The sequence below is a fragment of the Enhydra lutris genome, unplaced genomic scaffold (assembly GCF_002288905.1).
Source record: "Enhydra lutris kenyoni isolate GAN:26980312 unplaced genomic scaffold, ASM228890v2 scaffoldscaffold47, whole genome shotgun sequence".
NCBI classification, from domain to species: Eukaryota; Metazoa; Chordata; class Mammalia; order Carnivora; family Mustelidae; genus Enhydra; species Enhydra lutris.
The window spans coordinates 1,879,375-1,895,239 of record NW_019154131.1 but is presented as its reverse complement, the minus strand read 5'-3'; the positions used below and the strand labels follow the sequence as shown (position 1 = coordinate 1,895,239).

General features: G+C 36.8%; 1 protein-coding gene across 2 annotated transcripts in view; it reads right to left on the bottom strand.

Moving 5' to 3' along the window:
* Positions 1-15,865, bottom strand: part of LOC111156579 (ubiquitin like with PHD and ring finger domains 2) — an 82,421-nt gene that overhangs the window by 57,868 nt on the left and 8,688 nt on the right. For both annotated transcript variants that reach the window (XM_022517566.1, XM_022517567.1), the window contains exon 3: positions 5,907-6,166. In XM_022517566.1, coding sequence (XP_022373274.1) covers positions 5,907-6,166 — 260 coding nt within the window. The remainder of the gene's footprint in view (positions 1-5,906; positions 6,167-15,865) is intronic.

Genomic DNA, 15,865 nt, shown 5'->3' with positions numbered 1-15,865 from the left:
TCAATTTTCCATAAACATGTATGGACTTTGCTTTCTATGCAAAGCTAGTACAGATAATGACTGCATAGTAGAAAACAGTCCCTCATTCAAAGTTACATACAGATAATTTAGCTAGACTGAAATACTCTTTTGGAAAGAAACTTATTTCTAATAATTTTGTCTATATGAAAACAAAATGGGAAAAAACAAGCCACAAACCACCTAGACATGTGCAACATAAGGACAAACAGATTCCTCAGATATTACATATCACCTTTGGCCTATCAACCCATTTTCCCATATTATTGTTTAGTAGCGGGTGTCTGTCAATTGCCTTTGGCCCAGCCTTACTAGCGGTTATCAATGAGTGGTCTGCAAATATGAATGTGCAGCAGAAATCACCCAGAGAACTTATTTTTTTTTTTTTAAAGATTTTATTTATTTATTTGACAGACCGAGATCACAAGTAGGCAGAGAGGCAGGCAGAGAGAGAGAGGAGGAAGCAGGCTCCTGCAGAGCAGAGAGCCCGATGTGGGGCTCGATCCCAGGACCCTGGGATCATGACCTGAGCCGAAGGCAGAGGCTTTAACCCACTGAGCCACCCAGGCGCCCACCCAGAGAACTTATTAAAACAGATTGCTGGGCCACTCCAAGATTGATTCATTACATCTGGCATGAGACCCAAAATTTACACTTCTAACAAGTGATGCTGATGCTGCTGCCCAAGGAATATACAGAGAACCACACTAGTCTGAGGGCAGCTGTTCTCAACCACAGCTGCATGTTAGAATCACAGGGAAACGATAAACACCAATGCCTGGGAGTCCCACAGAACAATCATACTAGAAGTTCTGGAGGGAAGTCCTAGAAAATTAATGGGTACCCAGAGTTGAAACACACTAGTCAGGCTAATTAAAAGAAATCTAAACCAAATCTACTGAGAACAGATGTTGCCTAAGACAAAAGCAGGTTAAGATTTTTAGCCCTTATCTGCTGATAAAAGCAGCCAAATAAGGAGTCAAGATTAAATTCAGTATGGTGGCCTCAGTTGCTTACATACCTAGGGCTAAACTCAACAGAAGCTGGATGTATGCTGCCTGCTTTAAATCCTAGGCTAAGTCTAAGTAAGTCTTTAGGGTCACAAAATGGTTGACCTTTGAAGACAACAGAAACATAGGTTACTATCAATCCCAGGTACCAAGTTTAGGCTGAGTGGTAACATTGCATATTGGTTAACTCTTGGCTCTGGAGTCAGAACATTTAATAGATTTTGCCTTTGGCAAATTAAATAATTAGACCTTGGTATCTTCATTTGGGAGTTAATGAAACTAACACTGGGGCTAAAGATCACAGGGCATCCATGTAAGAAGGTACATCAGAATCTGGCACCTAAGATTTAACATAATCTAAATCGTTGTAAGCTATGCCATACACATACTACCTTGATATTAACCTACCAGAAACACTTAAGAAATTACTGTCCTTTCCAAGTCTACTTTTTTTTTTTTTAAAGATTTTATTTATTTATTTGACAGACAGAGATCACAAGTAGATGGAGAGGCAGGCAGAGAGACAGAGAGAGGGAAGCAGGCTCCCTGCTGAGCAGAGAGCCCGATGTGGGACTCGATCCCAGGACCCTGAGATCATGACCTGAGCCGAAGGCAGCGGCTCAACCCACTGAGCCACCCAGGCGCCCCCCCAAGTCTACTTTTTAACTTTCAGTCATCATCAGGGTGTTTACTCTTAAAGATGACAGTCACATCCTTATGGATTTAGATGTTCAGGACTGTTAAGTGTTAAACTTTAAATACCTTACCTATAGAGAGAGCAGTTAATGGAAATAAATACAACTTTTAGAAAGCTTGAAAGTATATAGTACAAACTTACTATGAAATAAGGGAAAACTTCATGTTCTTTCTCTTGACTGCTTAACCATTTCATGATTTATACTTGCCTGTATTACCCTGATGTTTGCTCACTTCTGAATCCCTTTCCCCCTTTTTTTGGCCCAAAATACCACTAAAAATACACTTTCATCGGGCATAGTTCTCTCCCGGGTAATCATAGCTTTGGGAGGAAAAATGGCAGCTCTCCTCACAGCCATGTTGTACATTCCCATTAACCAGGTACGTTTTAAAAACCTTAAGGAGGGGGCACCTGGGTGGCTCAATAGGTTAAAGCCTCTGCCTTTGACTCAGGTCATAATTCCAGAATCCTGGGATAGAGCCCCACATGGGGCTCTCTGCTCAGCAGGGAGCCTGCTTCCTCCTCTCTCTCTGCCTACTTGTGATCTCTGTCTGTCAAATAAATAAATAAATAAATAAATCTTAAAAAAACAAAAAACAAAACAAAACAAAAACACCTTAAAGAAGATTTCAGAATTTCTTAGAATCTAAATCTCTTAAGTATAAATTTAATATTCCTACTACCAACTCTTTTCCTAAGTACTTATGACATTGGTTGAGTTCTAAAAATACAAAGCCCTTGCTAAGACAAGGGTAAAGGATAAGTGGTATCAAACAGCAATTAGGAAAAGAAAACCCCCACAACTACTATTTTGTAACAGGGACTTTGATGTATTTGCAGTAGATGTGAACCATAAAACTGACAAGCCTAATCTAGGCCTTATGACTGATGAACTACAAGATCTTCACTAGAAACCTTCAACAATTCAGTCTATGTCCATCAAAGAATCTACAGAAAAGGGACCTTCAGAGGGCACACTGGCGGCTCAGCTGGTTAAGTGTCTGCCTTTAGCTCAGGTCATGATCCCAGAGTCCTGGGATCAAGCCTTGAGTTGGGCTCCCCGCTCAGCTGGGAGTCTGCTTTTCCCTTTCCCTCTGCTCCTCGCCCTACTAGTGCTGCACGTGCTCTCAAATAAATCTTAAAACAATAACAACAAAAAGACCCTTACAAACAGTAAAACTCTTAAATCTTAAAATATTTCAGATAAATCTCAATCTGTTTATGAATTTACAAGGTTTTCATCTTTAATTTTTGAAGGAAAAATAAAGATTAGGAAAACAAATTTATGTTTTAGAACCATGTCTACCACAAGATTTTATTTGGCTTTTTGGGGTTCCTTGGTCCCATATACTTCTCTGCCCTGGCTAAATGACAGCCTGCTCAAATTATGTTATTATACTCAGAGGTTTGGAGATATGATTATTAATTAAGCAGATTACTTTCAGTTTACTCTAACAGGAGAGAAATGAGGTTAGTTCACTGAGGGAAATGGTAACACTTAATCAGTACAAAAAGGGAATGGGATGGTAGCTTTTAAGTACTTAACACCTATTCAAGTAAGCTTAAGTCCAAAAAAACTGAGAACTTCTGTTGCAGAAGTAAAAATTAATCTAAGGGGTCACTTAATCCAATCACTTAAACTTTATAAGTTCTCTTTGCAATGTAGTATCTCTAACTAATCTCGCTAACTATATGACTGAAGATGGCCAATGCTTGTTTATTGCTCACTCTTCAGGGCAGATGATTCTCTCTTCAGAGATCTGTTTATAACTACTTAATAGCCACATTCTATTGACTCACTTGGAGCTTACAAAAACAAGAACAAAAAACAACAAAATAAAACAAGAAAACCCCCACAGTCCAACAGCACTCCTCAATGCAGCCTCTATCGAAGGAAACAAGAATCAAGAACTTGTTTATTAACTTATTGAGAACAACAGGCACTTTACTACAGTTTTTAACTTACTTTCCAATAACGATAAGGAACGAACCTTTGAAAGATTTGTTACATCCATAATGGGTCATGATTCTTTCTAAGTCATGATTCTTTTCAGCGTTCTGTTCCTTGAGACTCTGATCCAAAAGCTCATCTATTTTACTTTATAGTTTGTTTTATATAGTCTTTTTCTCTTTTTGAAGATGTGAATGACATTCACCTACCACTTAAGCTTTTGTCATCTTTTATTTCTCAAAGACAGTTCAGCTATCATTAAGTTGCCAGCTGTGAAACATTTAATACTATCACATAAAAGTATTTAGGAAAAATAATTTTAGTCTTCTCATGCATGTTGGATTTAGACTCTTTTATTAACCTTTATTCTAATCAAGATAAATTTCTCCTTCCAAAAACAAAAACAAAACAAAACAAAACAAAAAAACCACCAAATACATGCTAAGGTATAGTAATTTGTGCCCTAATATTACACCAAACTCAGGCCTATCCCTTGAAAGTCTCACTCCAAAACCAAGTCCCCTAAAATTGTTAAAAATTTAATAAGCCTTAGTTCACTTACCGTTTAAAGATTACACTATTTCTCACAGTGATATTTCATAAAATATTTTTTTCGCCAAATAACTCTTCTTCTATTCTCTAAGAAATAAAATTCAAAGCAAATCAAGAACTCTACTTGTTGATACCAGATATACAGATAGCTATAGTCCTCAATAGTCTTTGTTACACATTCAGAAACTCAGAGACGGATTACTGTCAACACACCAACTCTAATCCCTTTCTATCCCAGACTCAATTTACCAATATTGCCAGTTCTGGCCAATTCTGGATCTTAATATTCATTCAACATGTTGGTTACATGATACTCTATTCATTGTATGAGGTCTCATTTGAAATAAGCCATGTTGGCAAGTTAGACACACCATAGGAAGTATCAGAAAAGTAATGACTAATGAGATCTAACTTTGAACCCTTTCTAGGCATCCTGGAAATCTGGGTTAACACCAAAGTCTTTTACACGATTTTATGGGGGGGGGGAGAAATTAAAACCATTTAAGGATCTTGAGCTCTTATATTTGATAAAGATTTGGTAGCCTAATATTTTCCATGCATATTAAGGTTATCATTTGAGTGATAACAAGTTCCTTTAGTGTGCTGAATACTAAATCTGCCCCAATGGAAACTTTTATACTAGAATTTTGAAAATAGGTTTAAAAAAACAATAATCAATTTTGAAATCTCAGCCCTCAAGGCAAGTTCTTAATACTGTTTTCATAAGAACATTTAAAAATGGGACACCTGGGTGGCTCAGGTCATGATCCCAGGATCCCAGCACTGAGTCTGGCATCGGCATCCAGCACCCTGCTCAGAGGGGAGCCTGCTTCTCCCTCTGCCTGCCTCTCCCACTTGCGTGCAGATGTCCCTCTGACAAATGAATAAAATCTTAAAAAAATAAATTTTGGGACACCTGGGTGACTCAGTCGGTTAAGCGGCTGCCTTCGGCTAAGGTCATGATCCCAGGGTCCTGGGATTGAGTCCCACATCAGGCTCCTTACTCAGCAGGCAGCCTGCTTGTCCCACTCCCTCTGCCCCTGCTCATGCGCGTTCGCTCGCTCTCTCCCTCTCTGTCAAATAAATAAAATCTTTAAAAAATAAAATAGATTTTAAAAAAGAACATCTAAAAACATTTCATTGAGAAGACAAGAAAGGGAGTGACTGCTGGGTATGGGTTTTTTTGTGGGGAGGGGATAAAAATGTTCTAAAATTGGTTTGTGGTAATGTACAATCCTGTGAACACAATAGTAACAGTGAATTGTACCCTTTAAATGAGTAAACTGTGTATGTGAATTTTCTCAATAAGTTATTTAAAAGCATTTCAACTTCATCCTAATAGCTATACTACTCTACATGTTATTAAATACCAAGAAAACCAAACCAAAACAACCCCCCTCAAAAAAATCCCAAAAACTAGATCTTAGAGGAAGAGACAAAGAAACCCTTACACACTAACTTAAGCCAGGCATTAGGATGTCAAAAACAAACCACTTAGGAGCCAGAGATGACTGAGCATTAAGAAGCCCTGTTACAACCACTAAAAGGGTAACAGACTGAATATGACCCCTAAAAGATTTCTTCAGAAGGACTATTACTTGAAAACAATCTTGAAATGGAAGGCTTTGCGTCTAGAAACAAAAATATGAATGAAGTCCTCAATAGCATGAGCACTTACTCATCATACTCGATATGATAAATAACGTCTTCATCAGCAGCAACAGAGTCTGAATTAGACGTAGAGGGTACACTGTCCAATTTATTTGTGTTCTCTTTGGAATTATGATTTACATTTCCATTAGTCCTTTTACAAGAACTGCCATTCTTCAGTGGAGTTTTGCCACGTGAATGTCCATCAGAAGCTCTAGTAACACTACGTATACGGGCTTCAAACCAAGCACCAAGGCCGACATCTCTGGCATCCACCAATTCATTTACCTAAAAAGAGTTTAAAATTAGTTAATGAAGCTTAATTTCATCTATTGCTTCAAAAACCATACTATAACTCAAGTTATTTTGAGAGTTATCACGGTTAACAACATTTACAGCTATTCCTGTTTAAAGTAATTAGAAAGATTAGATCAAAACTATTCTTTTTGGATTATACTGTCAAATCTGTTATTTACTATTATGAAAATTAACTTTCCTTCTAATTTCATTCAATGAAATAGGTATTTTCTTTACTCCTTGCCTGGGTCTACATTAGACTTTTAGAAATATCATTCTTGTGTACCTAAGTGTTCCAGAAAGTCATTAAATAAGAATGTCACTTAGTGAAAATCCAGGACTTCCTAGTATTGTGGCTGTTACTGATTTGTTTAATTTCTTCAGAATCCTAGAGATAACTTATAGTCAGTCTAACAGAAAACAGTTAAGTAGCAGAAAAAACTTGAACACGGGGAATTATAAACATGTATAAAGGGAAGAATCCAGCAAACCCATCTATAAAAAAATGGGGTAAGTTCTATCACCAGTTAGTAACTCACTAGCAAATGCATTATTTAGTACCTCAAAAGAGAAAATAAAGAGAACAGAGCTGCAAAGATGCAAAATAGATGTATTCAAGTCTAGTGGATAATCTAGAACTAAAACATGCAATCTGACAAAAGGAAAATAGTGCATTAGAAACCATGTGTATCAGGAGAGTTACAATGTGGAAGCTGGTTAAATAAAACACACAAACACACACAAAACCTCTCCAGAAAAAAATCAGGCAATTGGTCTAAAGGTGAGGTTCTTTCAAGAGCAATAACCAAGAGTCCTAGAGACCGCCCCCTTCAGCTTTTTTCATTTTTTAAAGCCCTTAAAAATAAAAAAAGAAAAAAGACCTCATTAATACAAGATGATCATCTAATCAAGCTAGTTCTTCCTGAGGGTATTAGAGACCACTTAAGTTATCCAACAGAATTCTGACGGATTGTATAGCTTGGGACCAGGGTGGAGTTTATACTCAAAGTTAAATATCCATATATTAATGCAAGTCTCTCTTTAGGCTTGTTGAACTCTAACAAGCTTAATAATTCCTCTTTAACAAGATAAGAAATTAAAAGCTCTGACAAGTTAACTTGCTCCAAGTGAAAGCTCATGAAATGTAAAGCTAGAATTTGCAGACATCAACCTTGAGGTTTATGTTCTTGCCACTGTGTTAGGAAGACTGATGAGAAGATGACAAGATAGGTAAATAGGAACTCAAAGGTTAAGTGATGAAATAAGGTATTAAAAGATAAAAATCAGAGATGAAACACAGTATATATTACATACATTAATCTATGCATTAAATGGACACAAGTGCTTTTCTTCCTAATAGTCACTGATAAGTTTAAAGATACTTTTTTCTTTTTTTTTTTTTTTAAGATTTTATTTGACCGAGATCACAAGTAGGCAGAGAGGCAGGCAGAGAGAGGGGGGAAGCAGGCTCCCCACTGAGCAGAGAGCCCGATGTGGGGCTCGAACCCAGGACCCTGAGACCCCAGCCCGAACTGAAGGCAGAGGCCTAACCCACTGAGCCACCCAGGTGCCCCTAAAGACACTTTCTTACAGGCAACATTAGCTAAAACAAAAATAATGTGAAGGTGGATCATACTTGGGAGAATAAACAGACTACTCTTTCACAGCAAATCAAAATGTAAGGTTTTATGTAGCACTTTGCACTTATTATAGCAGAGAATAGAGGGCATACAGTTGATACTGAAATAGGTAACAGAAACATAAGGCAATCTGAAAATACTCCATTGCAGATTCAAAAGAGAACTTACTATCTCATAAAAGGTAGGGCATTGAGTAAAACAACCTTGGACTTACAACTGTAAACAAGAATTGCAAATTCTCTAGTTGACCATTCATGACAATGCATATAAACTGGGTGGGAAAAAATGCTTCTAAATTTAAAAAAGGATTCTGCACATTACACAGACATACTGAATTACGTCAAATTTGAATGGGTCAAAATGCATGCAAGAGATTAAAGATCCTTTGTAAAGCCTGGGTTTTGAATATGGAGAAGAGGATAGTTCAACTTACATAAATAACATGAGAACAGGATACTGCCATGGTAATTTCTTTGATCTCATAGTAATCCAGTTGAAAATTAAGAACTGCACTGATATGATATCAAGTTATGATATGCTATGATTAAAAAAAAAAAACCTCTGTAAAGTAGGTCTAGAGGGAACATATCAACATAATAAAGGTCTTATATGGAAAAACCCACAGCTAACATGTTACTTAATGGTGAAAAACTGAGAGCTTTCTCCCTAAGTTCAGGAACAAGACAAGAATGTCCACTTTCATTCAATTAGCACTGGAAGCCCTAACCACAGCAATTAGACAAAATTAAAAGCCATCCAAATTGGTAAGAAAGAAGTCAAACTCTCATTATTTGAAGACGACATACTATATTTAGAAAACCTGAAAGACTCCACCAAATAACTGTTAGAAGCAATAAATGAATTCACAGTAAAGTTGCAAGGTACAAAAATCCATGTACAGAATGTTGCATTTCTATACACTAATAATGAAATAGCAGAAAAATTAAAACAATCCCATTTACAACTGCATCAAAAACAGTAAAATTAGCCAGGAATAAACTTAGATAAAAAGATAAAAGACATGTACTATGAAAACCATAACACCCTGATATAAGAAATTAAAGATGACACAAAGAAATGGGAAGACATTCCATGCTCATGGATTGGAAGAATATTGTTAAAATGTCTATACTACTCAAGGCAATCCACGCATTCAATGTAATCCCTATCAAAATACCAACATCATTTTTCACAGAGCTAGAACAATCCTAAAATTTGTATGGAACCACAAAAGACCTCGAATAGGCAAAGCAATCTTGAAAAGGAAAAAAAACAAAGCTGGACGTATCACTATTCCAGATTACAAGTTCTACCACAAAGTGGCAGTAATTAAAACAGTATGGTACTGACACAAAAATAGACACACAGATCAATGGAATAGAAGAAAAAAAAAACGGAAATAAATCCACAATTACATGGTCAATCCTCAACAGAGGAGGAATAAATAGCCAATGGAAAAAGATGGTCTCTTAACAAACAGTGTTGAAGATTTGGACAGCTACATGGAAAATAAAACTAGACCACTTTCTCTCACCATACACAATAATAAAATTAAAATGAATTAAAGACCTAAATGTGAGACCTAAAGCCATCAAAAACCTAGAGAAGAGCACACGCAGTAACGTCTCTGACATCAGCTATTGCAACCTCTTTCCAGATATGCCTCCTAAGGGAAACAAAAGCAAAAACAAAGTATTGGGACTACATCAAAATAAAAAGTTTCTGCAAAGGAAACAACTCAAAGGCAACCAACTGAATGGGAGAAGATATTTGCAGATAACATTATCCATAAAGGGTTAGTATCCAAAATATACAAAGAACTGATACAATGCAATATCCAAAACCCTAATAACCCAGTTAAAAAATGAGCAGAAGACATGAATAGACATGTCTGCAAAGAAGACATACAGATGGCTAACAGACCATGAAAAGATGCTGAACATTACTCATCATTAGGGAAATGTAAATCAAAACTACAAGGAGATACCACCTCACACCTTTCAGAATGGCTGAAATCAAAACCACAAGAAGCACCAAAGTGTTGGTGAGAATGTGGAGAAAAGGGAACCCTCTTGCACTGTTGGTGGGAATGCAAACTGGTGCAACCACTGTGGAAAACAGTACAAATTTCCTCAAAAAATTAAAAATAGAACTACCCTATGATCAAGTATTCACACTAATGGATATTTACCTGAACAATACCAAAACACTAATTTGAAAGGCTTTATTCACCCCTATGTTTATAGCAGCTTTACAATAGACAATTGCAGAAGCAGCCCAACTGTTCCTCAATAATCAATGTATAGAGAGGTACATGTACATACACACAAACACACACACACACACATGCATTGTGAATAGGAATATCATTCAGCCATAAAAAAGACCGAAATCTTGCCATTTGCAGCAACGTAGATGGAGCCAGTGTGTATTATGCTAAGTGAAATAAGCCAGTTAGAAAATCAACAGAAAAAGAGAAACCATGAAACAGACTTATTGCACACCTGAGGCTAATATAACTGTGTTAACTATACTGGAAATAAAATGAAAACTTTAAAAAATAGAAAAATGTAAATCTCTCTACATTTAATAAATAAATTGAATACTTAAATAAAAACCATCCTACCACCACAGGGGAGAGGAGGGCTCAGACAAGTTGTTTACTGTCTCTAGAAAGAAGTCCATCCTTAGCCAGAAAATACCTCCCCCAAAGATGTCAAATCGTAAAAGATACAGGAAAAAAAATCAATTGGGTTGGAGTATTTGAGCTGAAGTTATGAGATAAAGTTAAAACCAAACCCAATCACATAAATGTTAGCTGAAGAGTTGGATTTATTCATATTAAAAATACAGCCACATTTAGAGAAGAATCTTCCATATCCAAGTAGGTGAGAGTTTAAAAAAAAAAAGTATGGGAGACAAGGTGAAATCATTAAAAAATGAAATACCAAGAAATACTGGAGAACTTACTATATCAGGTATATTTCTAAGTACTTTATATGTTCCATTTAAAACACACCAGCTCTCTCATTTAAGAACTAGCTCCTAACTTAGATACACACACATACACACACAAACACACACAACAAAAACCCTACACCAGCTCTGCAGATAACTTAGGTTTAAGTTTGAGTTTATCATCTACTATGTATAACCTTGAAGAAATTATTTAACCTGTCTCAGCCTCAACTTCTTTATACAATAACATACTTTGCTGTGTATTAAGAGATTAGGTAACTAAATCCATCTGATGTGCCAACTAGCAAGCATAGGCACAGATGAAAACAACTGTCTCCTTCCACTAAGGAGACATATGTACAATTTTAAGACCCATTAAGTCTCAGTATAGTCTTAATACCATAGTCTTCTTAGTAACAATATTAGCAATTTACTGTTATGTATATTACCTCCTTTAATAACTAAAATACGAAGTCCTTATTTTCCAATGAGTTATAAAAGAAACTAGAGTTCTAAGGGGATACACACCTGTAAGTGGGAACTAAGCTGATAAAGATTTCCGAATTAGAACATGACTCTCATTTCATGTTTTTTCTAAAATTTACAAATCAAAATACAACGTGGTTCCATTTACATAAACTTAAGAAAGAAAATAAAGGATGCACACATAGATTAAAGGTTATTAAGAGGTAATGACGGGATCAAGTTAATAAAAAATGAAGAAATAACTACTCAGAAGTCTGGGTATTAGTTATAACTAGGGAGAAAGGAGTAACAGTCAAGAGGGGGCCCATGGGAAGTTCCCGGGATACTGTTTTATATTTCCTAATTTGGTGGTATTTACAGACACTGACTTCCCATTTCACTAAGCTCTATTTTTTGTACTGTCTATTATGTTTCATAATCAAAAAGGTACCAAATCAGGAAGCACAGCTGCACTGTGTTATAAAAGATAGGATATTAAAATATCCATGACTTCCACTTAGTAATTGAGGGGTTTCCCCTTTCCTTTATTTCCTATAATGAACGTCAGAATACATGTAAAAAGTTTATCTAAAAAAGTTAACTTATCTAAACTCTAAAGCCTTATTTATCTTCATTCTAGAATTTAGGCCAAGATGACAGTCATTTCAACAGTAGGATCTGCTGTGAGTCATTCAAAGATTCTACATCCAAAACCAGAACTGAACTATTTATTTATTTATTTATTTATTTATTTTTTAAAGATTTTATTTATTTATTTGACAGAGAGAAATCACAAGTAAGCAGAGAGGCAGGCAGAGAGAGAGGAGGAAGCAGGCTCCCTGCTGAGCAGAAAGCCCGATGCGGGGCTCGAACCCAGGACCTGGGATCATGACCTGAGCCGAAGGCAGCGGCTTAACCCACTGAGCCACCCAGGCGCCCCAGAACTGAACTATTTAGATATCAAAAGTCCACCTTGTTTGAGAAAATCACCTCCCAGAGACCACAGAAAGGGATGTACCCAGCCTCTGCACGATCTTCCACAGGCCCTCTGAGTGTGATAACGACATACCCGGTTTCTTACAACATATGAAAAGATAACTGAGCAACATTTGGTCCATTTCAGACCTCAAATAGCACAAAACAAGAATTATGGTGGACAAGAACTTCAGTTTAAAATTCTATTTTTTAAATAAGAGAATTATTAAAAAGATAGATTTAAACATTTTTTTAAATGTTAAAATTTTTTAATGTTTAAATGTTTACCTATGCCAGTTTTGAGAAATACTGACTTGAAAATTCACTTTCTGTATCCACTTACATGAAGGCCAAGGAAAATTTTAGGCAAAAAGGAAAAGCTCCGAATCTGTTTGCTCATCCATAAAGTAATTTTAATTATAGAAAGCCCTATATCTATAAAAGGAAAATCTTTACATAGCACAAATGACATAAGCAGGAATTCAAGATAAAGGCAAAACAAAACAAAACACAACAACAAAAAAACCCCAAACCTAACAGAAAAACAACAAAATCTCCCAATATTAGTGATCTAGGAACAAATTAAATTTTGATACAGTAGTCACAGACTTGCTCAAAGGAAAACATTCACAACAAATAAACTTAAAAGTAGCAGTTTCTAAGTGTTTTCAGGTTAGCCAAAGGTTAAGTTTTAATAGCTAGTAAGATTCTGTGAAAGCAGGGGGCAGTATCATTTGTTTATCCTCCCATCTCTAATATCTAGTACAAATATATAAAAGATAACCAAATATTCATCCAGTGGATGAATTATCCAGAAATAAGCACTTCTATGTTAAAAAAAAAAAAAAATCAGGTCACCTGGGTGGCTCAATTGGTTAAGCATCTGCCTTTGGCTCAGGTCATGATATCAAGAGTCCTGGGATTGAGCCCTAGTTGGGCTCCCTCCTCAGTGGGGGAGTCTGCTTCTCCTTCTCTGTGCTCTCATGTGCAACCATGCACGCTCTTGCTCTCAAAAAATAAAAATCAGTGAAAATTTCAAATACCTATGACAATTACTGAACTTCATTAAAAAAAGCAAATAAATCTGATAGCCTCTTCAACTAGTAAGTTAAATGCAGCTCTGATTAAACATTATAAACAACAGTATAGCCTTTTCAGAGTTTAAGTTCCAGATTTCATGCATGTTTCTAAATGAGGAAAAGACAATATAAAATGTAATATGTTTGTACAAATGGGAAGAAGCGGAATCGGAATTTAAAAGCATATCTGATGGGGCACCTGGGTGGCTCAGTGGGTTAAAGCCTCTGCCTTCCGGTCAGGCATGGTCCCAGGGTCCTGGGATCGAGCCCCACATCGGGCTCTCTGCTCGGCCAGGAGCCTGCTTCCTCCTCTCTCTCTGCCTACTTGTGATCTCTGTCTGTCAAATAAATAAATAAAATCTTAAAAAAAAAAAAAATCTTAAAAAAAAAAAAAAAAAAAAGCATGTCTGATGACAAAGCTAAATTTCTTAACCTCTGTGCTATATATATTAATATGAGATATAAAGGTTCTTTAAAAAGTGAGGTATCAGAGAGATGAGTGGCCAACGAGTCAGAAGCACGTGACTCTTGATCTTGGGGTTGTGAGTTCAAGCCCCACAACGGGTATAGAGATCACTTTAAAAACAAAGCAAAACAGGGGTACCTGAGTGGCTCAGTAGGTTAAGCACCTGACTCTTGATCTCAGCTTGGGTTTTGATCGCAAGGTAGTGAGTTCAGGCTTGTTGAGCTCCATGCTGGGCGTGGAGCCTACTTTAAAAAAAAACTCAAACAACCCAACAACAAAACAAAGCCACTCCTGTGTCATCCTAGAAATAAAATACTTATTTATTTTAAAGATTATATTTATCTGAAAGAGAGCATGAGGTGAAGGGAAAGAGGGTCAGAGGGAGAAGCAGACTCTGCTGAGCAGGGAAACTGATGCAGGACTCAATCCTCAAACTCCAGGATCATGACCTGAGCTGAAGGCAGTTGCTTAACTAACTGAACCACCCAGGAGGCCCAATAAAATCTGCTTTAAAATGAAACAAAAACAGGAGTACCTGGGTAACACAGTCTGCCTTTGACTCTGGTAGTGCAGGGTCCTGGGATCAAGCCCTGTGTCAAGCTCCCTGCTCAGCACTGAATCTGCTTCTCCCTCTGCCCCTCCCCCTGCTCCTACATGCTCTCTCACTCTCAAAATCTTTTAAAAAACAAAAAAAAACCATTTTTTTAACAAGTTAGGTACTAGAAGTAGTTGATAGTCGAAGTGCTAATAATGAAAAAAAAGCACAGATCTGCTGAGAGTCGTAGTTTCTCTTAATGCTTTTTTGAATTAGGGTGGAGGTGGCAGGGTATGGAGATATCCACTCAACAGAATTTTTTTTTTTTTTTTTTTAATAGATTTGAGAGAGAGAGCGCTCAAGTGTGTCAGCAGGAGGTGGGGGAGAGGGAGAGAATCTCATGCAGATTCTGTGCTGAGTGCAGGGCCCAACACACAGCCTGAAACCATGACCCTGAGATTGAATGAGAAGTTAGACTGCTTAACTGACTAAGCCACCCAGGCACCTGTGCTAAAGAGAAAGAATTTAGGTTGACTAGAACTGCTTCAGCCCAGACCTACAGATATATAAGCTGGCCCTCTTTGAAAATAAATTCATGCCTGCACTGCCTAAAACATATTAAGTCAAAAGCAGCAGCTTCTGAACTACTGCCCTTAACCAGAAAGTTAAAATAATGTAAGCTTAATATATAGATGGCTATATACTGAAGATACAGGGATATATAAGAATCTGTAGTAGTAAGGAACATACCTAGACCCTAGATCTTGGTTTCTAATACCATTCTAGGGCTGGGGTAAGAAATAACTAAGATGATCCTGATGCATCTTCTAGTGCGTGAAAGTGCTTTAACAAAAGCAACAAAAATCGCCCACAATAACGGAGGTATATCAAAGGGACACAGGGGAAAATATTCCTACTGATATGAATGACTAACTGAATAAATGAGGGCAAAGAGACAAGTTTCCCATGTAGAATTCCCAGTACATTTTGTAGATAATCTGCCCTCAAGAAGTAGAGTTGTAACCAAGCCACCTCCTTATATGTGGGCTGCATATGGGCACTTCATCTCAAAGAATATAATGTGAAAAAAGGGTAGGGGAGGAGTAACTTCACAATGAAGAAACTTGACGAATGCTACTTCATCAGCCAGGTGATTAAGGTTCACATCAACAGTACAGCAAGTTACTACTGATGTAAAAACCTAAGGTATAATTAGCACATAGAATGTTGGTAGTTTGTACCCTAGATAGAATGTGATAAAAATAGCACTTTACCTCTGTGGTCTTCCTCCAAAAAATATGTAAATCCAGTCTAATGATGAGGAAAACAAGATGAATCCTAATAGAAGGGTATTTTACAAAATATCTGACCAGTACTCCTCGAAACTGTCAAGGTCTTCAAAAACAAAGTCAGTCTGAAAAACTGTCACAGCCAAGAGGAACCTAAGGAGATTCAAGAGCTATTTAGTATAGCCACTAATGTAATATAATGTGGTATCCTAGATGGGATTCTGGAACAGAAAAAGGATGTTAGATAAAATCTAAGAAGATATGGTTCATTTATAACTAATGT